The 25276-nt window shown below is 36.0% G+C and overlaps 1 protein-coding gene across 4 annotated transcripts in view; it reads left to right on the top strand.

Annotated features, from left to right (window-relative positions):
* SBF2 (SET binding factor 2) overlaps positions 1 to 25276 on the top strand; it is a gene marked incomplete at both ends in the record, with an annotated part of 278020 nt that overhangs the window by 120485 nt on the left and 132259 nt on the right. For all 4 annotated transcript variants that reach the window (XM_082000477.1, XM_082000476.1, XM_082000474.1 and 1 more), the window contains 3 exons: positions 7643 to 7756; positions 9449 to 9559; positions 11953 to 12058. In XM_082000477.1, the coding sequence (XP_081856603.1) occupies positions 7643 to 7756; positions 9449 to 9559; positions 11953 to 12058 (331 nt within the window). The remainder of the gene's footprint in view (positions 1 to 7642; positions 7757 to 9448; positions 9560 to 11952; positions 12059 to 25276) is intronic.

Raw genomic sequence — 25276 nt, 5'->3', positions numbered from 1 at the left:
CTAGGGCCATGTCTGAAACCATTAATAAAATTAATTCAGTTTATGTTTTAGATTTGTGTAAATGTTTTGTTGTTTTGGGGTTTTTTGTGTTTGTGTCCTTAAAGTTTGTTTGGTCAGAGGGAAAAGAAAGAAAGGAATAAAAAAAAAAAGTCTGTGATCACTTGATTTTTTTTTTTCTGTATTTAATAAACTGTCTGACTTAGGCTTAACCCTGCATTACTACTTTTTGTGTGTGATTTAGGTACCAAAAGAGAATCAATGTGGTCTTGAAACTGTTGTCTACCAGTGAACACTGAATATAATAATATACTGGAAAAGTTACATGTTTTTATCATCTAAATAATAGTGTGAAGCTATATCATTAAATAAGATACATTCAAATGTGTTACATTAAATGCTTGGAAGAACGTACGAATTATCATTTGGGGTCAGAAAGAAAAGACATCTTGTATAGTTTTTTGTCGTTGGGGATGGTTAGGAGTGAATGTCTAGGGAAGAGCAGAGGAACGGCTGCGTACGTAATAGCTCTGTGAGTGATCCCTCCTTTACCTCTACGGTCCAAGGACCAGCTGAGCCAAATATGCCTGGTGCATGTTTAGTAACCTCTGTGGATTTCATTAACTTGGTGGCCTTCTCATGACCCTGTATGCATTTTTATTATTACAGTTCTGTAGCAGAAGAGTGTCATAAGTTAAATAACTCTTGCATTAAGAGCTACGACTGTTTGCTTTGAACATATTTCAGCTGGCATGCTGATTCTGGTGGTGGTTGTTTTTGTTGCTCTTCCTTGAGACTAACTTGTGAATGACCAGGTTACTTAAGGTTTGCTCTGATTTTCAGGTGCTCAGTTTCTGTGTGAGATTTTTGGTGTCAGCAGTAAAAAGTACATAAAGAGTAAAACTAAGCAATGAGAAAAGGGCCCGATGTAAAGGGCTTTCCAACAGTTTTGCTATCAGGTTGATTGGTTGAGCTTATGTCATGTTTCATGCAGTGTTACTACTTCTGTTTTGGCAAGCCAGTACACAACATAGCTCCAGTGAAATGTCTCTCTTACGCTCCTTTGATGCTAAGCACGGAAACTAAACACTTAAACTATTCTTGGCCTTACAAGGTGTCATTTAAAACTCATAATTTTCAACTATGAATCTGTATTCGTGATTGAAAGCCAACAAAATGCATTGGACAGAAAACGTCGCAGGGCTACTTCATATTCACCTTTGTACCTGCCGAGGTTTGCCGAGTAGTGCATATGGTGCATACTAAAGAAACAGGAGACTGTGGTGAAGTTTTGAAATGGTGTCAATCATACGTTTTTAAGCAAAGCCCGCGCGCTCTGTATTGTGTGCTTTCAGATTTTCAGAGATTACGTTCCCTTTAACGTCTCCCTAGGTAGACTGGCATGGGTGCTGAACTGGGAGAGCTACGTGACTGCTCATCACTTGCTGCATTAGAATGTGTAAATCATTTTTCCACAGTACCTTGTGTGTAGCATATGAAGAAAACATTTAATGTACATTTCAGTTTTAAGAAACTTTTTGCTCTTGATCTACACTGTTTTATTTGAGGAAAATATGCCATATTTTATTATTAAAATTATTCTTTGTTTAATACTTGAAATTTTTTTCTAATACCAACCTTTCAAACTCTCTACCTTATTACAGTGTACCTGATAAAAAGCTGCAAACTGTGCCCTGTTGTTCTTATGCTTTCTGCAAATGTAGAGCGAGTTCTAAAGCAAAAGAACACCAATTTAAAGGAAGTCAATGTCTTATTTAATAATATGTGTATCGAGCCCACAAGTATTCAATTTTAACTGCATCTGCTACAAATGTAGTAAAGCTTTTTCTAGACTGTGGATCTGGGACATCATGTCTGACCTGTTGGTAGGTAACTCCAGTTGTCAGTTACCTTCTTTATTAAAAAATGCTTGAATAATTAGACTGAATTTTTCCAGCTTGGGCTTAATGCCATATACATCTCTTGGCTAACCTGAGGACGAAATTGTTCTCAGAAAACAATAAATACATAGCAGAAGAATGATGAGCAGTGCTGATCAGTTAATTTCTCTAAACTATTGGTTATCAGTCAGGGGATTAATGCTGATTTTTTTTTTTTTTTTATTTGGCCATGTGAACTTCTGTTATTTTGTGAGATTTTTTTTTCCAAATGCTTGCACAAATGTGTTTATTAATTCAGCTATTTTTATTGAGTGAGTTCATAAAGTGATCCTGTTAGTTCAATTAGTCGGTTATTATACATTCTAGTTTACCCTATTACTTTAGGTCACAAATACGATAAGTGGTTAGTTCTCATGATACAAGAAGGCAAACAGTTGAAAAATATGCACTCATGCTCTCTCTAGTTCTGTATTCTCGTTTCTGTAAGAACCTAAGAAACTCATTACTATGTTATAGCAGGAATTGTGTATATATATTTTTTTAGTGCAGATGTGGGTTTGTACATTCATTAAAATACATGGAAAAAATTGAATTTAAGAATATATCGGTTTGCTTTAAATGTACAGGACACACTATTTTTTGGCCAGTCTCTTTAAAAGGCCACTTTACAGCTGTAGCAAACAAGTTGAGCAAAATGAGATGCATCATATGTCCTTCAAAAGAAGTTTCACCATTTTCTGAGTTTATTATATATTATTTCTGCAGGAAAACAGAGGGAGGGGAAAAAAAGACAAGTAAACAAATCAAACACCCTGCTGTAAAAACAGATAAGATTTCTTCTGGTTAAACTTTTGATACATCCTCAAGCATGTTCGACTTACATAATAAAAAAATGCTCGTTTAATTGTATTTTAAAATTTTAAGAATGTAATTCTGTATCTGGTTTTAAAATTGATTAGCTTGATTTTCCTATACTTTTTTTGACCTCATTGAACATAAGTATTAATATTCATTAGTGTGATATTATATGTATGGTTTTTTTGAGAATATGGTGATTTAAAATTTGCTTAAGAAATACCTAAATTTAACAGTTTGGCAATTCTGCTTCTCCAAGAGGTGCAGTGGGGGCTAAAAGAAAAAAAGACAACCTTTAAAAAAACCAGGAAAACCCCTATGTACCTTCCGTGTTTCGGATGCCAAGACTGTCGCAATCATTTCGAATGTGAACGAGGAACCTTCGCAGTAAAGATTTCTGCAAAGACAGTTTTTCTTAGCTAGGTGACTTTGTGGATAAGAAATTCTGTAATGAACATATTAATAGTTGTAGTATTACCTGGTAGATTTTGTAGACCAACAGCTTTATGGACTTGAGTCAGCCATAGTTTACAGATCTCTGCACTATATTCTCCTTATAGCTTTAGAAACCAAGTCAAGATGTAGAAGGAAAGAGGATTCTGGGTTTGTCGGGCAGGGAACAGGACCCTGATGGGCTTCAGTCAAACACAGATATAATTACAAGGGACCAAATATTTTAAGCGTGGTGAAATCATGTATGATCACAGGTCATCCTACCTTTCCTTAATACAGTTAGATCAGTCTCTGTTACCTATTTCTTAGCCTACTGAAGAGTTTTTCAGAACTTTATTAATATGATGTTAAAAAATAATTCATTCATTTCCAATTTAAAGGCATGGCTATTTCTGAATTAGATTTTAAATGTGTATCACCTTTTAAACTAAATGGATCTTTAAGCATCTGGAACACTGGTTTGCTCTCTAGTGGTACATTCTTTTCATCTCAGCTGTTTTCAAAGTCTGCCTATATGTAGAAATAAAAAGGAGAAAATTAAAAAAAGCGGTATCTTTCAATATTTAATTGAAATTAAGAAAATTCTTAATCTACTACTGTAGTATGAAAGGCTGCTAGCCAACAGTCTAGATCAGAGACATCAGGGAAGCCCCGTAGCAGTATACCAAATACCATTACCATCTTCTTCCAACCAATGTAAGTGCCAAAGGAAAACTATAATAATCAACTAGATTTAAACAAATAAAAAGAAATAGCAGTATTATCTTCCTATTTAACCAATTTAATTAATCGTTCACTTTATGTATCGTTAGCAAGCTTTGCCTTAACATCCAATTATTCTTAATTTAGTTGTAAACTGAATGCTATGTTTATAAAATAAAAACGTATTGAGGGAAAAAAGAACAAACTCAGAACAACTCTTTTATTTTGTTAGTTTTGATTAGAGAATATTTTTTCCGTAGAAAAGGGGGAGAAAGGGGATAAAGACAGACAAATGTGCATGTGTCTGAGCAAAAGTGTAACTAGAAAGAATTAAGCTTGTGATTTTACTGCTTTGTATTTTAGTATTGCTACAGAATGCTTGTGCTGTTAATACTTAGCTTGAAAAGTAGGTTAAAAGTCATGTGTTTGAAATGATTATCTACTTAGTCTAGTGACTCCTAATAATGTGCCTGCGTGCCTGTCGGAACGTTTAGCCGTGGAAGAAATACGGTTAGTCACATTACATTTTTCTGTACATCTTTTATGAAGTAAAAGAGTGGTTTTATAGTGTAAATGAGTTATCAATTCAAAACTGTGCTGCTGTTGTGCCCTTAAAGTTTTACATTAAATCTGATTAAGAATTAATTCAAGACTTGATCTGAAGTTGAGTGGATTTTATGAAAATGACCTTTTATAGAAACCTCCTCCCTGTCTATGCACCCTGAGTTTTCATTATCTTAGTATGATGTAAATCTAGAGAAGCTTCCATGTTCCCTTGCCTTAAGAAGTGTGGAATATGTTTTAATTTCATTTTTCCTAATGTCAATTTGTCAGCCAGAATCTGTTGCCTTTATGCCTAGAATTCATAATTACTCTTTAGAACAGTTGATACAATAAACTTTCGTTGATTATCTATTTAGTGGTGTATAACCACTAAACTATAATTTAAAAATTCTTCTTGCATTTTTGGGGCCATGGAGAGGGAACTGTAATTAATGTAAAAGCTCTCCCTGTAAACATTGTAATGGATGGAAATAAATGAACATGTGTGGGACATGTGACTGTTGGGTTAATTGTGTTCCTCTATTAATTTGTGAATCACAATTTTCACCGAGAAACAAGATGCAAACTAGACTGAGCACATACATTGCGTATGTATTGGTTGCCGTTTAGGCAAAAATTAATGTACAAAGCCAAGTATATGACCATTTGTGTATATATTGCTGTGCCAATTGTGTTTACTTTGATATGAAAATATCATACATATCTCTTAATTAAAACGGCTCGGTTAATATGAACATTAAGTACTCTCTTTTGAAACCACTTTTATTTGAATGCTGAATTGCTTTTTAGATAAGAGGCTGTTCTCAGGTCAGGACGGTTCCTGAGCTGGTGGCGGCTGGAGGCAGGGAGAATACACTGGAGGAACGGCCTGACTAAGCTTGCCCTCTCTTCAGGGGGGCCCTTGACACCAAGACAGGGTAGTAAGCTCTAGGTGAACCTTTTGTCTGACTCAGTATAGTGATGCTTATATATTCATTCTTTCTTCTTTTCTTTTTTGGCTTTTTTTTGTTGGTTTGCTTTGGTTTTTGGTTTTTTTTGACATCTTGCTTAGACAAGGGATAGCATAGCCTCAGTGAATACCACCTAACTTTTATGTCCTGAAGAATCACAGTGGCAGTTCTACAGGAACCGCAGAATGTCATTTAGTTTGTATAAAAAAGCATAAAAATATTTTATAGCATTTGTGTCTCCTCTGGTGTACATATAAAAAATTACGTGTCCTTTTTTTTGTCTATATAGTAATGAAGATCGAGCACGAAGGTGCATGTGCACACACACATGCCTATATATCTTCTTCTTTCGGGTGGGGTGGGGTGAGAAGTGCTTTACCATAGGTTGACACAGAACTTGAATGCAGTTGAGCGGCATCCGAGAGACACACGCCCCTGTTCGGGACACAAGCCTGAAAGGCCAGGTCTGACTTCATGGGTAGAAGGGCAATGGGCAAAGGCTCAAATGTAGACACCTTCACCTGTGGGCCAGGTTAGGAAGTAGCTCTTTATTACCCTACAGCTGTCAGTGCAGCTTCTAGCTGATACCCAGCTACTGGACCTTTTCAGAGTGACCTTTTCAATTTGGTGCTAGAACTGAGGAGACCATTTTATATAATAAAATGCATGTCTCGGTGTGGTTCACAGATGATGACCGCTGTCTGACAGCTAGTGTCTTCAGCTACCACTATTTGGCTCTGACCAGGCACACAGGACTGGACAGGATAGGACTGTTGTTACGAATTTTGTTTCAGTAAAAAGTCATTTAGGTTAGTTAAAACAAGTGGTTTTGAAGGAATCTGTTTAGTTTCCTACTAGAAGAACAATTAGGCTGTACAGGTCTCCAAACCTTTTATTTTGCACCCCTATCAACAAAATTCCCATGTAAATCGTAGTGTAACAACATTTTTCATAATTAAAATAATTTATTAAGTCGGCTTTTTAAGTGCTTCTAATATCATTGTTTTAACTGCTTTTATATGAACACATGCGTTTACTTAAAGTAACCGTACGTTCTGAATTCAGATTGTGAAATAAAGCTCATGAACTCACAACATTCCTGGCATTTAAGAGCATTTCTGTCAGGTTTCTTCCATTTAATAGAAAAGTGATGTTGGATTCTTTTCTTCTTTTAATAAACTGAAATGGTGACTAGTAACATGGCAGAAATAGAAGGCAGATATTTCATGTTGTCATATGGAAAGGGAAATATTTTTTCTCATATTCCTATTTAAGATAATATAGTGATTTTTGCTTAGAAGAATGCTCAGTCAGAGGAACAAATAAAATACTTAGAAATTTAGTGGGTGGTGTGGGGGCGGAGAGATTTACATGCAAAAATTGGAAAGCACGGACTTTCTGTCATTTGAAAACTTAATCAGTTAATGAATTTGTGAAAGAATGTGTGGAATTTTAGGAATGAAAGTATTTCCTGACATCGTTTGGCTATGAGTAATAATAAAATATTTGTGATTGAACAGTAAGTGCTGGCAAGGAGCTTATAGCAAGTTGCACAATATCATGAACAACTGGAAGTATATCTACATTGCACCTTTCTCTTTTTTTTAAACCAGAAACTTAGTGGTTCATAAGTTTGAGGGATTTTTTGAGAAATCTGAACTAGTTTTCTTGTGAAGAAATTCCTTTAAATTCTAAATTCACTGACCAGGCTGGATATCACTGTATAGATCATTTTAGCTGTAACATTAGTGGGAATTCTTAAGAAATGGAATTATATGAATATGAGTAGGACAACCGAACATTCTTTTGTGAAATGTATTTTTTTCTGTATTTGGAGTATGGTTGATTGTAAATCAGCTAACACTCTGATGTGAAAGGATGCCATTCTATAATCCACTTCACTATCTAAAATGTGAAACAGGGAGCATTTAATGTGAAACATTATCTTCTTAAACTGTTGTCTCAGAGAACTTTATTTTAGGTACGTTGGTGCATGTCTTCCCAGGTGAGTTTTAACAAGTTGAACTACATCTAGAAGGTTTCAGGGAGTTCAGGCAACTGTTGGAACATGCTCCTGTTAGTTGACTTCATCACCAGTTTCAAATAATGCATTCATTTTCTTTTCTGAAGTTCTGATAAATGTTAACTTTTTGTAAGAATGCTAACATTTTAGTTTGAGGTTTCTTTCTGCTTATTAATTAAAATGTTTCTGTTTTCAAGGGAACAAAAGACATTGAAGGTGAAGAGGAGTCTGGTTTAATTCCGCCTGCAGAAGTATTTGCTCCTAAAAGTCTGGTGTTGGTGTCCAGACTAGATTATCCAGAAATTTTCAGGGTAAAGAATTTGCAATTTGTAATATGTATCATTTTTATATATATATATTTCCATTTGTAATATATATCAGCAAATATGGTTTTAATGAAGTAGCAGTGACAGTACTTTTGATTTAAAACATCTCAGGATTTATTTGGGAATTTAAAAGCACAAGTAGGCTTAGATTGAACTAGATAAAATTCGATGTCTATGACAGTAAATAGCCCGTGTAGGTTGAAGCAGTGCTTTTTTTACCCTCCAAGTGGTTTTAAATCTACATAGAAGCTGAAATAGACATTTTTCTGGGCTCAATTTACTGTACAATGAAGGGAATTATTAGGACAAAACCAGACTTGCTCAGGTAAAAACAACACATTAGCAATATTTGATTAAGTATATAATGGTAAATTAATAGTGAAATCCTAGTTTTCATCCATATGTAAGGAAAAAATGTCTCAGTCTTTTCCACATCAAATTAAGATGCATGACAGAGATTTAGGATCTTGGATTGCTTTCAGCTGATGAAATATGGCTGATCTGAGATAAATGAAGAGCTTAAATTTTTATTAAGCTAATATATATTAAGAGAAACAAATACAGTTCAGTTTACAGATCAAGGGAGGAAATCATTCAACAGTTAAGTTGTCATTAGGCATTAAGAATGACTGTACCAAGTGAGATTAAAAGTCCACGTAGCCCAGTGATTTGTCTCTGATAGTGGCCTCTAGTGAATACAAATCAAAGTGTGTAAGAATAGGGCAGGCTGTAACTCAGAGTGAATTATAGTTAAATGACATCCTGAACCAGAGGTGTCAGTTGTGTGGGTTTTTTCCCTATAATTTGTCCAGTTTCTTAATGCTCAGATTTTACAATGACCCGTGGCAAGGAGTTTCACAGCTTAACTATGTGTCATATGAAAAGTTACTGTTGGAATTATTTCTAAGAAGAGAATTCCTAAAATATTTTTCTGAATTATCAAAATTACAGCAGTTAAAAGGCACCAAAGGGATGCTGTGGAACAAAGTTATTTATCTCCTTTTTTCCAAAGGCTTCTTAGATTGTGATGTAAGTCATCTTACATTAAATTATTAGTAAAAATGATAAAGCTCTATCTGTGATTTCTCAATCAAAACTGGATCCATACCAAAAAATATGGAAATGCTGAAGTGTTAATATGCTGTTAATTTTAAAATATAGTTATTTTGAAGTAATAAAATAAAGAATGTAAGTTAAATAACATATGGAATTGTTGATCTTTGATGCTGGTCTTAAAATGAGCCTCAAAAGCTCGTTGATTCATCAGTGTTCTACTCTGAAAACCAGTCAGGTTTAGGTCCATAGAATTCAAAGCACAGATGAAGCTATGTTGTTTTTATAATTTTTAAAAATAACTTGCAGTAAAGCACTTCTTGTATAATGAATAAAGCACAAATATTAAACATTTAATTTCTTTTAAAAAAAGAATATATCTACACCTGCCAGCACATATATCCCTTCTAAATAGCCAAGCCAATATTTTTAAATGAATTATTGCTTCTATAGGAGATTACTGTTTACGGTATATTATTACAGTATTTTCGGTTGGAAAGTACTTCACTACATTAATAACTATTAAGACACTTATTTTAAAAAAACTATATACGTAGATCTTTAAGTAATTTGGCATCTGCCTTCCCTGCATAGCAGTCTAAGATATTTTGTCTACCTTTCTAGGCTTGCCTTGGCCTCATCTACACTGCGTATGTGGACAGCCTGAACGTGTCACTGGAGACTCTCATTGCAAATCTGTGTTCATGCCTTGTCCCTGCTTCTGGCGGGTCTCAGGTAAATGGAAAAAAAGGGTATTTTTCCAGTTAATTTAATTTATGAAGAAAACAAAAAGTAAATTCTTGAAATATTTTTGAAGAAAAAAAGATCATAGTTCAGCTGAGTGCTTTCCCTGTGGCCTGTGAGTGCTTTCCCTGTGGCCTGTCTTCTAAAGACAGCAAAAATTCCATTCCAGGATAAGGTCAAAGGGTTAATTTTGTCACTGAGTTGGCTTTTTACAAGACACAGTAACAAATGAAGCAGTTTGTATAAGTTTAGTTTTTAATAATAATGTGTATTCAGTAGTATTTCTGCTTGCTACAGATTTTTTTTAAAGGCTTTTTTTCATTGGCATTTTTTAACATGCCCTTCACTTTAGTTCATTTTTCCTTGTCTTTTCCTTGATGCAGTTCACGATTCCACTGGCCTTTTCTTTGGTAACTCTTCTACATTTCTATTTTCATAAAACTTTGAAAGAATGCTAAAAAAGTAACTTGGACATGGTTTTCTCAGAGGTAATTAAATATTCCAGGTAGCCCATGCGTTCAAAAATAAGAAGAAAGTTTTCCAGCAACTACACTTCTTTCTGCTTTTTACCTATGCTTTCTGTGAGAAGAAAGTCAGGTTTGTGTGTTGATTTACTTTAAATAAATTATTCCTATACATTTGTGGGTTTCTGATAAGCCAAGTGGGTCTTATTTGCTTGACCTTCACTTTATGTTGTGACACTACTGGGAAATTGTTGTCCTTATCATGGAAAACTTACCTGGAAACTAAGTACACAAATGACAATATTTAAAAGTTGATTTCATACACATTTTCTCACACTTCCTACCCACCCTATGGGTTATCAACCTTCTTATAATCCTCCAAATCCCTAATCCTTTTCTGTTTTTCCCATAGCCCTGGCTGCTTTGGAATTTCTCTTAGTGCTCTAAGTGGTAAAATGTCCTCTCAGCTTAGTCAAGATCTACCTTGCTGCTCTCCAGGCAACCACATCCCTGTTTTTGTATCCCAAGCATTTTGGTTTTGAAGGGGAGTAATTAAATTGTATCTCCCTATCAGAAACCCTCTTGTTCAGGGGTATTTGAACCTCTTATTACAGGTTTTGGTGATCCACTTGAACTTCTGGCTCCTCTTCTACCCCCCCCCCCCTCTTTTTTTTTTTTTCTCCTTACGCTCATCCATAAATACGGTTTTCCCCAGTGGCCATTTCCTCTAATAGAGGAGGCAGGAAAATTCATGCTCCTCTAGCTATTCTCCCTTCTGCTTTCTCTCTTCAAATAAAATGTTCTTTAAGTTTGAACTTAAATTTGCTAGTGTCAAACTACCATTTTAATCAGAAATGAAGTTCTTCTGTTTTCTTTCTTAAGCTTTATGCTTCCAGGGCTGAATCTGAATTATATCTCTTAGAATGAGAACACTCTTCTGATGTTTATCTCCAGATGTCCTTGAGGAGCCTCCTATAGGCTATTCATGTGTCCACTGTTGAAATAATCAACAGCAAAATTAGTTATTGACCTTTACCCAGGTCTACTGCTGAAGTGCTGGGGAAGAACATCTCTGCTACAGCTCAGGGACTTGCTGGCTTTTACTGTGGAGCATTTTGGTTTCAAATATCTGCTGTGCAGGAACTAGAGGTTGCTACCTTCATACATTCACCATCTTTGCTGCTGTACAGAGTGGAGTTGTACCACACTCACTGCTTGTATAGAAAGGCCCCCCAGCCCATGGTAGGTAGTGGCTAGAGGTAACTGCTTGAAATCGCCACTGCTGAATGTCAGTGTGGGTTTACTCAGAGGAAAGCAAGGTTATTTTGCAGTTACAGTGCTTTTTGGGATGTGATACACAAGTGCATTCCTTTCACTCCCATTTCCTGCCTCCCTCAAGGGAGGTATGTTCTTGTGCTGGAAAGGTAACTGAAGCTTTAATTCTACTTTAATAAGCAGAGCAGGAGCATAGGAGTAGCAGAAGTATCCTCTTCAATACCCATATATCACAAGTATGTTCATACTTTAAACATACATGCAGCCAGTAGATATCAAAGAACTTGTTAGAAATAATATGTATTTTTCTGATTTGAATGGTTTTTAAAGGTTTGTGTGTTTTTTTCTGGAAGGATTGTCAATGTATTATTTAAAATATCGTATCGAATACCTTCAAAGTCATAACTATTTAATTAAATGGAAATGCAAGGAAGGCACTATCTTGCTATACATTCAAGGAGACATACCATTGTCCTCAAATTATATTTCAGATCTCTATTGGTCAATTCAATTATTCTTACCGACTTTAAACTTCTGTATACAAAATAAATAGTTTTTGCAGCATGAATCTCTTATCTATGACAACAGCTTGTTTATTCTATATAAATTAAATTTATACTCAATTAAAAAACATTCTTTCTACAGAAATTGTTTTCTTTGGGAGCTGGAGACCGCCAACTGATACAGACTCCTCTACATGATAGCCTTCCTGTTACAGGCACCAGTGTGGCTCTTCTCTTTCAGCAACTGGGTATGTCTCGGTCTGCTTTGAAAAAAAATTCTTTTTTTAAATTACGGAATGAGATATTTTCTGTTCTCATTCAGTTCAAATCATGTGCCAAGAAAGCTACATGGTAAATATTAAATTCTTTTGAATGAAAGAATGACTAATAGTGCTTTTATCCCCTAATCAGACATTCACATAACCTTTTTGTACATCCTGCCTGTGGTAAGTTATCTCCAATATTATCTAGTATCTGTAAGTGTCCTGTGAGCAGAAGTGAGCCTGGCCTCTGTTTAATTACAAAAACATTCATGTAAAAAGATTGCCCACCCCTTGGATACTGTACAAACTCCAAACAAAACCAAGAAGGTTAACAATAAAACTAGCGTAATTGAAAAGGTTTATAGAAAAGATACCATGTACTGATACTGGTAACTTTGTGGAATTCATATTATTCTATTGTTATCTATTATTCCCTATCTTTCAAGAAGATGATCTAACACAATTCTCATCAAATGCTTACTTTTTTATTACAATTATAATGTTGTGTCACTGTTACCTGGGCACCTCAATACTAATCTCACGTGTCTCACTAAATTTTAACACTCTGTTAGTTGTGTTTCTGTTGGTTTGTGAAGTGACTTTGAAGCGCAAACTTGTAGCAGACATGTATAAGGGCACAATTAATAGTCTTTTCTGGACCTGTGAACCTCATGTTTATTCTCAAGTAAATGAGGCCAATCAAATGGCCTCAGGATATGTGTTGTCATCCATTCTTCTCATAAATGGACAATAAGAATGGATGCAAAGTGGAAAAAAAATAGTGAAGAGGAGTAAGAGCATATGTCACAGGAAGCAGTATCAGATCTCATGAGCACAAAGCCATCTACTCATGATAAGATTTAGTTGTAGCCTTCCAAAAAGAATATTATTCCAAAAGGAATATTATTATTTTGTCGACAGCAATTTAAATTAAAAAATGTGTCTAACATGGTATAGAAGCTGCTTATGCTCACCACAGTTCCTGAGATTTTACTTGGCTTATTATGTCAAGCTTCCTTAAGATTACTGTGATCAGATTGCAGGTAATGTTTTAAACATGGGTAGGCCCAACAACTTTTCCCCTTTTCAGAAGATATAAAATATGGTGTGAGGTACCCTAAGTACGGTATGATGTACCATGGGGTATGGTATGTTTGTTCTGTAAGTACCGTATGTGATACCTAAGTTGAGGCAGTTTATTTTGGGCAATTGTAGTGAAAGTTGCTATTCACATTTCTGAAAATGTCAAAGCAAGCAAAGCTTTTCTGTAGTGCTTAGATAGGCTAGCTACAATGTCTTATGACACTTGGCTTTTGTTTTGCAAATTGGGATTGTAGTGTTTTGTCACAGGATCAGTCTGAGGAAGACAACAAAGGCAAATAATCTGAAAAGTCATTTTATGCATCAGATTTATGGAGGGAAACTGTGCAAAGACAGAGTGGGAATGTAAATATGGAAGAGGAAACTGAGGACAATCTTTTCCTCTTGGATTCTTAGTAAGAGCATGTTTGCAGAGCGAGCTTTTTTTAAAATTCCACTCACAGTGTATAAAACAGAACTATAAAACTTTTATATGAGAATTTAAATTTGCTTTCACACACATAGGATTTAAGTTAATATTATTAGCCATATTTTATTAATGGGTAAATATATACAGATGGATGTCACGTAACGTCCTAAAGATACTGTAGCAGAGTACTGAAGAGTTTGGAGTGTGACCAGGACTCCTAGATTGTTGTGCTAGTAGGCAATGATCCTTTACCTTTACATTTTGAAATTGTGTAATTCATTATTAGCTCATATATACCTTCCAATATCTCTACCCCTTATTTACTTATTTACCCCTTATTTACTCTTTATCTACCATTTCATCTTTCTTTTCCCATTCTCCATTAGCTTTCTTGCTGTAAACATTCTGGTTTCTATGGTTTTGCTGCTCTTCTGCCGCCTTTTCTTCCCCTGAGTTCCAGTAAATGTTTGGAGGTCCAGTCTTTCTTGCTTTTTGGTGGCTTGTAAGAAGTACAAGTAAGAGTCAGTAAGCCCGTGCTTACCAGGTGCCCCTTCCAGTTATGGTGCACAGAAAGATATGAAAATCAGCAGAAGGAGGTGGATAGAAAGGGAGGTATTGAAGGAACGCTTGCATGTTGCTCACAATTCTGGTTAGTGACACTTCAGCTGGTCTGAAGAAACTATGTGATTATAAAACTTGGCAAATATTAACAAAGAGAAGCTGTAGGATTACATCCTGTTTCCCTGAAGACATCATACAAGTTCTCAGGGAAAAAAAAAAAAATTGCCTCAATACCCTTTCTTTTCTGTTACGGCATAATTTTCTCATTTACAAGACTATCAAAACTATTAGGAAGAGCTTGTCTAATGGTCTTGTGTAGGTCCTCTTCCTGTCTCTCTCCTGTTCTGTTGTGTGATGAGGAAAGTAGCAGTTGCTTGGGAATGGGCCTGCAATTAGTTAAGGAATAGGCAAATAAGCCTATTTTTTTTTTAAGCAGCTACTTGAACACTTTGCAAAAGAGACTTACTTTTCCCATCTTTTATTTACGACCACTGCTGCTCCCCCTGCCCCCCTTTAAATTAAATGAGAATTTAAATAAATTCTCATTCATTCTCACTTTTTATGTAGTCTTATAAAGAGTTCAAGGCAGTGAGTCTGGAAGGATGTGGTAGAACCTATTAGCTCATCCCTCTGAAAAAGTTTATTTTTCTAAGTCCTAATCCTTTCCTCTGGAGATCATAGTTGAGCTTCTCAGAAATTTTTTGTGTTTTTTGTAACAATATTCTCACTTGCTCTATTTCTCTTGTTCCATCTGAACAGGAACTTAAGGCATATTTGTCTCTACCAACCTGGGCAAAAGCATTCTACTTCTGTCGTCCAGTGTGGTGTTGGATAGTTACTTTAATGACAGCTGTTATCACACCAAATGCTTGTGTTTAGGACACAAATATTGACTAGGCTGTTTGTCAAGTAACGACATGTTCAGTTATTTCTCTTCTGGTAGGAGTCGCTTAATCCTGTGTAAATCATTAATAGAAAATTGAAGAGTAGCTAGAAAAATATTTGTGAACTGTAGAAATCACGTTTTTAAAAATAGCTCGCTTTTTGAAGAAGATGGGCAGCAAGACAAAATTTACCGCTATGAATAGATACAAAAGTAATTTCAACATTTATTTTGAGAAATATTGTGCAATAGTAGTCTCATCATACTTTTTCTGCTTGGCAGGATAATACTGTGTCAGCGGATGACCCTCCCTGTATTACCAAGTTTGCAGCATATCTGGAAATAGACCTTATTTTTACTTAAGCGTTAAACTACAGTTGGGAAAAACATCCCCAAAGGTTTTAAGCTTAGTAATAAGGAACAGCAGTGTTTGACATTTTAAATCATACATTCTTATTTTATTAAAAAAAAAAAAAAAAAAAAAAAAGAAGTGACAAAATCCAGGCCTTGTAGCTGGATCACTACACCTAAAAATGATTTCATCAACAAGGATTAGCTGGAAAACAGTAATCATAAAGTTACTTTTAAAAACTATCTGTGGTAGCTAGAAGACTTCCAATACTCTTCTATTTCTCATTGTCTGCTAGTAAGACGGTAGGTATCTATAAAAGCTTCAAAACACAGTAGTCATCTACATGCTCAAAGGATATTTTGGTTATGTTTCTCTTCTCTCTCACTTTATTAACAATACATTCCTGTGTTTCTGCCTTAAGCTCTTTTCATTTCTCTGAACTCCAACCCTACTTGCCTCTCCATTCTGCTGGTAGTATAGTTATTCAGCACTGCCATATTCAGTCATTTGTATCTGAGACATACACCTCCATCTCCCCAACAGGCAGTTTTTTCCAAAGAACCTAAGACACAAAATTATATTGGGGACCTAAGCAGCAAAACAAGAATCTAAGGTTTAACCAGCACTTTTAAATTTTGCATGTTTCAAGGACTGGTAGCATGAATCACACTGCTAAGCTGAGCAGAACAATTATGAAAATTTATTTTCCTGAAGAATTAATGTTTCCCCATACTTTCCAAATACTTAATCAAAGACAAAAGAGTTTTCCTTCCTTTCCTTCTTGTTTAGTCTCTTATCTGGGCTATTTTCCTATCCCCTTATTTCCTCTGTTCCATTTCATTTGTCTGTGCTGGTTTTCCTCTTCGTACCTTTAATTCAGCACTCGGGTATTTTCAGTAGGGTTCAGACTGACTTTCAGTGTTACAAAGAAAGTAACAAAAATGGCAAAAATGAAACTTTGGAGTAAATTCTACTTTGAATCTTCCGGATGAATACACAAGGTAAGGGTGCTTTTGAATTCAGGGCTGTGTAGAATAGAGGTCAAATATATGGAACAGGGTGAAGGTGAATGGTAATGCTAGGTTGAGCCAGGTTGCTTGGCAAGCTTGTCTTTCATTTCTCCAACCTATGATGTAACTCATATGAAAGTGTTAAACATCATTATCCTTCAGCCTTTTTACATATCTTAAAATATTTTTAATATAGAAATTGTGCGTATACCATTAGGCAGTATATGAAGTTTTTAAAGCTAGTACTTTATAAATAATATATTTGAAGACTGCAGTATCATTAAATATCAGTAATTCCAGATGTCAGAAGTGATTTGTTGATTCAAATCTGAAGATTGTTACAGTTGCACAAAATATAAATACTAGGGTAGATGTGTGTGATGATGGCAGAGTTGATGAGCAGGGAAGTACTTCAGTACAAGCAGTTTAAAATTCTCCACTCCAGTATTAATAGTACTGGTAACGTATTTTTTTTAATATGGCTATTCAATTCCAAAATTCAGTGCTGTGACTTAAGACTGAGAAGTTCGGTGTATTATCTGTCCTTTCTCCCTAATTGCATGTTCCTACCTTTCTTTCGCACCAGAGCAGATATTTCTCTGATACCGCAGAGGGCTGCTTAAAAACAATTAATTAACACTAAGCAAGCAAACAGAAGTGAATGATTTTCCACATGTTTCCATGGTGAGACACTGACAGTGTTGATTTTTGTTGGTTTAAACAGTCATGGAGCCAAAACCTGTTGAAGCTAAAATGTCATGGAGCCAAAGCCAAAACCAAAAACTGTTATACAGTGATAAATCCATTCATAACAAAATGATGCGATCATATATTAACTATCATACCTGTTTATAATTTTGGGGGTGGACTATCAAATTGTACAGAAGTAAAAGAAATGCTGCATTTTCTCATTTCTCAGTCATTTGATTGTTCTTCGTTAATTTCTAACAAATGTGGGGCTTTTAATATTTTTGTTTTGGTAATGAATATACTAGAATTATTTAGTGAGTTCAAAAATTTGTTTGGGAAGAAGATCTTAATTACAACATTCTTTTAATTATTTTTTAACGAAGGTATACTGCTCTGTCTCTATTTGGAAGTAGATATTTGTACATGAAAGGGATTTTAAACTGACAGACATGCACTTTACAATTTTGGTTAACTCATTAAAACACAATTTTTTAAGTGGTTCTTTACTTGTGCCAATAACATTCAGTGTACATTTTGCTCTCAGAAGACTCGAAATCTCTGCCTAGGCTGATAGTTCAGCAGGCTCTGTCCTTGGTTCTTGTAAGTATTTCCTTGGAAAGCTGATTTCAGGGCCCTGAACACATCAACAGCTTCTCGAACCACTCCTTGCAGGGTTGAGCTGCCTGTGCTCAAGGTCAGTGTTGATGTAGCACAGTTGGGCAACCTTGGCTCAGACTGTTGAGGAAAGAGCTGTATGAAAGATGCGAGAAGGAGGAGCCTGTTGACCTCTTCTTTTGGATGCTGTACTTAAGCTCAGGCCATGCTTTTCATCCTTGCCTGAGCCATGTTGCATTGGTGCTTGTGCCTGGCAACCTATCTCTCTGACCCCGATCCTCACCCATGGACTAGACATACTGGCTTGATCTCAGGTCTTCTTCAAGACCGTGGACTTGCCTGATGATCACTGTGACTGACCTGGCTGCCATTGCTGGACCTGATCCTGACCCTGCCATGCTTACTTGACTTCTTGGCTTGACCTCAGACCTTCCTCATTGCTATGATCTGGTCTGGCTATCTCAACGTCTGGCTGAACATAGCTGCTGTCAGCAGACCTACCCAACTCATCTTTCTCTGGGTACTGTAGGACTCTGCCACTTGTTGGTGAGGGCACTGCCCCTTCCTGTCTTGTTTTCATACTTGGCACCTGTCTTCCCTTCTGTTATGGAGCAATGTGCCATTGCTGGTCCCTGGCAGCTGGTGGTTCTTCAGTTTTCACTGTTTACCTTCTAAAAGTCTTGAGAAAGTTGATACCTTGATACTAGTTCTTCACAATAAGTTTTGATCCCTTTGATACTAAAAATCAAGCTTTGCAAGTCCTACAAGAGATGTAGTCATGCACCGCTACCTGCTTGGTTTAGTTTGATCCTGAGGAAGACGTCTTTATTGATCTTAAAATATGCACACTGGTCAGACTTTCAGCATTCGACAATAAAGCTGGCTTCATCTGTTAACAACCTTTCCGACATCTACCCGCTTCCCAACACACTACCTCGGAAATTACTGCGTGAGCTACTGGAGCATGATTATGTACCGCAACGATAAACATCCCACAGTTCAGCAACTGTTGACCTATGGAGAATGCAGAGGAGTGATCTGGTGGAGAGCATCTGTAATTTTTTGTTTCAGTTCTAAGTACAAAGAATCATTGTGCTGAGTCAGACCTCAACACCACTAGGCAGCAGAAAAGTTCAAGTGTGAGATATTTTGCTTTGCTGAAGAAAAGGAAGATCTGGTAGTCTACTGACCGTCATCACAAATTAGGGTGCAAATTAGTAGACACAAATATAACAAAAGAGTGCAGTATTAGCAATGCTGTCGAAGGTGAGTGATTTACAAGGCTCTTATGGTTAAACTGCATTCTGTATAGGGGAGAGGCTGAGTAGTTAAGTGTCACATGTAGCTGAAGAGCAAGAGAACCTAATGCTTGGCAAAAGAGTGTACTCTCATGCAAGATCGTAAGACACTGCCCCAAGTGCCCTCCATCGTAAGTCCTTAACTTATCTTCTTCTTGGATAGGGGAGGGCTTAAACAGCAAGGTGGATATTTTCTCAAATAATTGGATCCAAACACCATTTTACATTTCTGATCAACAGTAACAAGCAGGATGCAGATATTTTGCCTTTCCCAGAAGCACAGCAGTCTTATGCTTGTGGATGTTGTTTCAATCTTCGTTCTCAGTGACCCTGCAATTTGACTTCCTGATGAGCTGGCATAAACTACCTTGTGGCTCGTTCACAAGGTTTACCTTTTGCTGTTGCTGGTTCTTTTAGCTTTTTAGAATGCGTAAGTGAAGTAGAGGAACTGCATTCTGGACTACACAGTATTTTTTGAGAAAGAGCCCAATTGTATTGGAAGTATTTAACTTCCAGTAGTGTGAACGGACTACTTAAATAATTCTTCAGTTTCAGAAGACAGTAGAGTTCAACATACAATAACTCAATGCTGGCTTGACCATAGATCAGAGGATACATATTGGCTAGTGGCCTGATATAGGAATGACACTTGCTTCTAGTTTGTTTTTCCAATAACATAGGTGTACTTGGTCCATAGTTAAACACTGGGCTAATAATTCATTAAAAAACATTAGGTAAATGACAGATTATAATGTGTGTTTAGCTGCTAATTATATCTTTTTATATTATTGTTAATAACTTAAAACAAATTTTACCTTTTTTGTTTCTGAAGATGATCAAAATGAGAAATACCCTCTGTTACCCCAGTACACAGCGAGGTTGGGCATTTATGGTGTGTGAACTTGGAGCAGTAACTGCGAGGTTATCTGCAGTAGTTTGCACTTAGGGAAGGTAAAGCTGGTTGTTTTGAATGATCTGGCAATTGTTCCTTCACAGAGGGATTAGGTGCCTGTATTCCTTGGCTCTTAACATGATGGAGGAGCTTGTATAGAACTGTAAATAATTTAGGTTGGAACAGACCTCTGAAAGTGAAAAGGTCCAATCCCATACTCTAAGTAGGCCCACTTTAGAGATGGATCAGGTTGGTCATGGATTGTGGAACAACTGATGCATATTAATGTTTGGGAGTTTGAGTATTTCTTCAGGCTGTGGCTAAAAATACGTGACAAGCTCTTAGTTTAAATGTCTGTAAACACAGTATTTTGGCACATGGCTTAATCTTTAACAGTCCACTTTGATATATAGCTCACCTGTTCTTGTTCTGCTCTTTCAAAAGACCGCTGAGTCTAGAGCAATTTTTCTTTTTCAGCCTTGTGTTTTGCTGAACAGGGGGATCCATGGCTACCTACTAAAGTCTCTTTGACTTTACTTTTTATAATGACAGTTGTTATTTTATAGATTTGCACTCTCATCTGATATACCTCAAATAGTTCCTAAGGTAGATGGATCTTATATGGAACCATGTCAGGAAAACAATAGCAAGTAGAGCCAGAACTTACTATTTCTGTGATTTTTAAAAAAAAATTTTTTTTAGACAATATTTGACATTTCATACTTTAAAAAAAACCCCAATGACTCTTTCTAAATTGCATTGTCATTTTCATATAAATTTTATAAGATGATATAATATTAAAATTAACTAATTTTACCACGATAATTAGAAAATACCTATCTCCAATCAAAAAGGGAAAAACTGAATTATGATGTTCCTCAAATTAGCTAACTTTTGTGATAGCTAATTTTTAAACTCACAATACTTGTAGGACATGCAATGCTTTACGTTCTTATTTTGAATGAAAGTAAAAGTAGTTCTACTGCTTGAAAAGTGTAGCCTCCTTTAGAAAACATAAATCCCAAAATAACATAAAATCTGAAAAGAATATTTAAATTGTTGCTCATACTGGCTTTTAAAGGCTGCTTTTTGAACGATGTTAGGTTTTTCTGCTCTATTTTATCCTTTTATTTTGCTCCATATGTAATACCATTTGCTGCTTTTTACATCAATATTGTTCAGAGAGTGGAGTTCATGGTTACACCTGCTTAAGCTACAGAAAATGGCCTGCATCAAGAACAAACTCATAAAAAGGTCATGAATCAATTACGGCTGGAAGTTAAAAGATTATTTCTAATGATAGGAGGAGGATAATTCTGAAACACTTGTTGTGAGTAGTAACGACGAGCAGTATCACTGCATTTAAGATGAAGCTTGATCAATTTGGGATTGTCTGATATAGTCATGGTGGCAAAAGACTGGACTCTTTCACTGTCTATAGACCCTTCAGTCCCATATTTCTAAATCTAGGATATATTAAAATACCCAGAATTTTTGCTTATGGCTACATTTGTCGACACTTCAAGGAATGTTTTGTGTAATGAAATGGTTTCTCGTTATTTTAATTCTGGTTTAGGGGAGATACAATGTTCAGCCTCTCATGTAGTGTACATTATGCCAACAGATGACTCTGCTGAATTACTGTATAAATGGGAAAAGACATTCCTGATAAATATATACGTGTATTTACATGCCTGGGAAACATTATGAAAGGAAACTTGTTGACTAAGAAAATCCTAGTGTCTTCAACATAGAGCAAGAATTATTTATATTTTAATACTTTGTTATGTTCAGAAATAATGTAAGGGCAGCTAAGCAATGAGGGATTTCATATGCTGTGCAGATTAATTGACCAAACACAGCATTTTCAGTAGAGTAATACCTATAACTGGGAGATGCATTAGGTGTGCCCTTTCCACATCTCATGTTTGTTACGAGACTTCAGTGATACGAACCAGAACTCTTTTTTAGTGCGCTCAGGTTGTTTACAAACTTCTTACCCAAGTCACCCAGTTTATTTTCTTTCCGTGAGATGTCATGTATTTTGCGTAGGAACATACGTACCCTTTGTTGGAATTTAGCAGCATGTATGATTAAATTAAATTAAGACAGTTTTACTGAAGTATATATAATCAAGAAACTTCTAATCAGTCTTTGACCTTAATAAATTGTGTACTCTCCAGCCTATGGAACCTGGCACCACATGTTGCATGAGTGGATGCTGCTGGCCTATGTTGTAGTTTCCGTTTAAATCGCAGTGGCCAGTGAGGCTGCGATTAGCTCTATAACCCAGCAAAAGAGAATTTGCTGTTCAAGCTTTCAAAGTAGATTTGTGTAGTCTGTCAAAGAACAAGTAGATTACCAAGGGATTTGATGTGGCATTTACTGCTAATGGGCTCTTACTGCTGCAACAGCAGAACAAAAAGAAAGTATGGTGTTGGAAATAAAGGGATATTGTGATAATGACTTTTGTACAGGGACTCTTCTGCACTCCCAAGTAACTGCACTTTGTGGACAGTGTCGCCGAGGCTTCATTTCCCCCAGGCAGCCACTGCATTTGTGAATGTCCATTCCCAGTTGCACAGTCCTGCCCCATCTCCTGTGCTGACGTGGTGCTTGGCTCACCCATGCCAAGCTGTTCTATCTCACTAAGGTGACAGAAAATATTGTGAGGGTGGAAGGAGGGAAAGTCACATCTGTTTTCTGTCAGCAGTCCCAGGTTTTGGTTTGATGCTGTGGTTATATCAGTGTTGGGTTGATGGTTGGACTTGATGATTTTAAAGGTCTTTTCCAACCTTAATGATTCTGTGATACTGTAATAGCCAAGTGCTGCCGTAAGAATAGATCCATCCCTCTTCCAGCTTGAACTAGCTCACCTTGGACTCTTGTGAGCTTTAATGCAGGTGTAAAGAAAGCAGCAGTAGCGTGTGGCTGGGATAAGACCATCCCTTTCAATGGCAGCCATTTGAGCAGCTTACAGTCAAGTAATGTCAAACTGTTCCTTCAGTACATGCCGCTCAGGTTTTTTTACATTTGTTTGGCATGTGTGGATGCACTGAGAGCTCTGTCATCTACCGCTGTAATGCTGGTGCTGTGATGCCAGCCGTCAGTAGGCAGGGTTCTGGAATGTGTTGGGAGGCAGTGACCAATATTTTTGTAGTGTTTGCTGTTTTGCACAACAGTGAAGCACATGAAATAAGATGCTCGCTTACTTTTTATCCAGTCTGAACTTCTATTACTAATGCCTCTCTTAATGAGACAAAATATGCAGTAGTTCAGTTTAAGTGAATTAAAAATCTCAGAAAGAAAAGTTACCTGACATAAGTTAATACTACTGTTAAAGTGAAGAAACTTGAAGCTGTGTATTTGATAAAGTGCTGTAGTTAATTAGCTGTTTTTTAAAAGGAAGCTTTCAAAATAAGATTAAAAAGATAAAATTACATATTACTGTTTGCTCTGTAACAATGAGGTGAAACTTTCTTAAACTGTTAAGTGAAAATTTCTTTTGAGGTATTTGAGAAGAGAGTAACTTTCTATTTATAGTAGGACTTCAGAAAACACTTCTCAGAAGAGTGAAAACAAATTACTGTTTTCCAGAGATAAGCAAAATGTAAACTCCAAAAAACAACTGTCTAATAAATAGACAAACAAATTTAAAAAAGGCAAAAGAAGCTTACCTTTGCTTATAGAACATACTGAAACAGATCCTACTGGGGACTGATTACTCTTCTCTCTACTTCTGCTGGTATGAATGCAGAAGCAACTTTTTTAATTATTCCAAAGCAAACTTGATAGCAGTTAAATTGTAAGACCTTGCAAAACTTTAAATTTCAAAACTTCAGTGTTAATACTTCTGCTGAGAGGAAAGGAAATACAGTTCTATAGAAATTTCATTCCATGTATTTGTTCTTGTAAAATCATGTTTCAAGTATTGCTATTTAGTTGCAGTGTGGGCTGAGGTATCGCTAGCTCAGGAGGTCAGGAAAATCACAGACAATTTCACAACAAAAGAATTTTTAAAGGTTGCTAAACGTTTTGCAGAGAATCCAAATATGATCTTTTAAGAAAATAAAGTGGCTTTTAAAATTGTTCATGGTTACGATGTTTTGCAGTTTCCTTAATTTAATGTTTGTGGGTTTATGCTCCATGAACATCGACCAACAGTGGCTCTGACAGAATATCCTGATCAGCCACCTCTGTTCTTGTTGTCTTTGCACTTATTTGATTCCATTAATATAATGCTTCAGTAGTTATGTCCCTTGAGAAAGACTTTGTAGTCCTTAGACAGGAAACAGATATGTTTGCAGTTTCTTGTGTATCCTTGACCATTTTTCCTGTGTACAGTTTGAGAATGACGATACTCTTTCTTAGATATTTTCTTTCTAAGGATCATAATGGTATTACTCTCGCTCTGCATTGTTTTGTTAAGGGACGTTTTTCTGCTTTGAATGAATCCAGTCAAATTATGAGTATCCACTTGCTCCATCAGGATTTAATTTGCGGTATTTCTCCTAAGAATATTTTACAATCCATTACACATGGCATTCTTGCCCATATGTTATACTGTTCTTTTTCACATTGCAGCTACGCATATTTTTGTGGGTTTAATTCTCTATTTTGCCTATCTGTTGGCTTTATTTTTAGCAATGAGTGAAATACTTGCGTTTAAAATTTTATGTAAATAAATATGCTGTGTATTTATCTAAAATTAGTTATTGTAGTTTGATTCAGATCGCTTGAGGCTTGCTGTCTCAAGTATGAGAGACTGTGCCAAAAGTATCCATCAGGAAAGTAAAAAGTCATTAAGTATTTTCATGTGCTTCTTGTGTTGGCTGAAGTGAAATTTCCCGATTTCGTACCTTTAGCATATACCTTTGTATTTGCAGAATTGTGCCTGTGAGTAAATAAAGATTAAGATGTCAAGATCAGGTTCTGTGATATGTTTGTACCTGTAAGTGGACATCACCATACCAGGTTTCTGATGCTACCTAGCTAACATGGCTAAGTCCCATAAAAAGCCTGTCATTAAGTTGTAAAAGTTGTTCAGGCTTTATTCCTAGACAGTTCTTTAATTGTCGAGATGGACAATGAGGGGATAGACGGAATAATTTAATTTTGATGTGCACTTCCCTATTAGATTCCATACTTTGCTAATCAGCTTCTATGCAGAGTAATTTCCAATGGTCTCTAAAAAGTCATGGTTATAACTTTGTTTTCTATTAATCCTGCTACAGCTTTGAATCTGTGGTCAGAAAAACTAATATTTCTCTGTTGTAATAGTTTTCCTAATTTCTGACATGGAATTTTAAAAACCCATTGGGTTGTTTGAAAAAAATTTAATACTCTTTCTGAAATTTAAAGTGTCTGTTGGTGGCTGAACAGAAATCTTCCT

Source organism: Phaethon aethereus, assembly GCF_964289735.1.
Source record: "Phaethon aethereus genome assembly, chromosome: 5".
Taxonomy (NCBI): domain Eukaryota; kingdom Metazoa; phylum Chordata; class Aves; order Phaethontiformes; family Phaethontidae; genus Phaethon; species Phaethon aethereus.
Note: the sequence above shows the minus strand (reverse complement) of the source record. Positions and strands in the feature narration are given on the sequence as shown.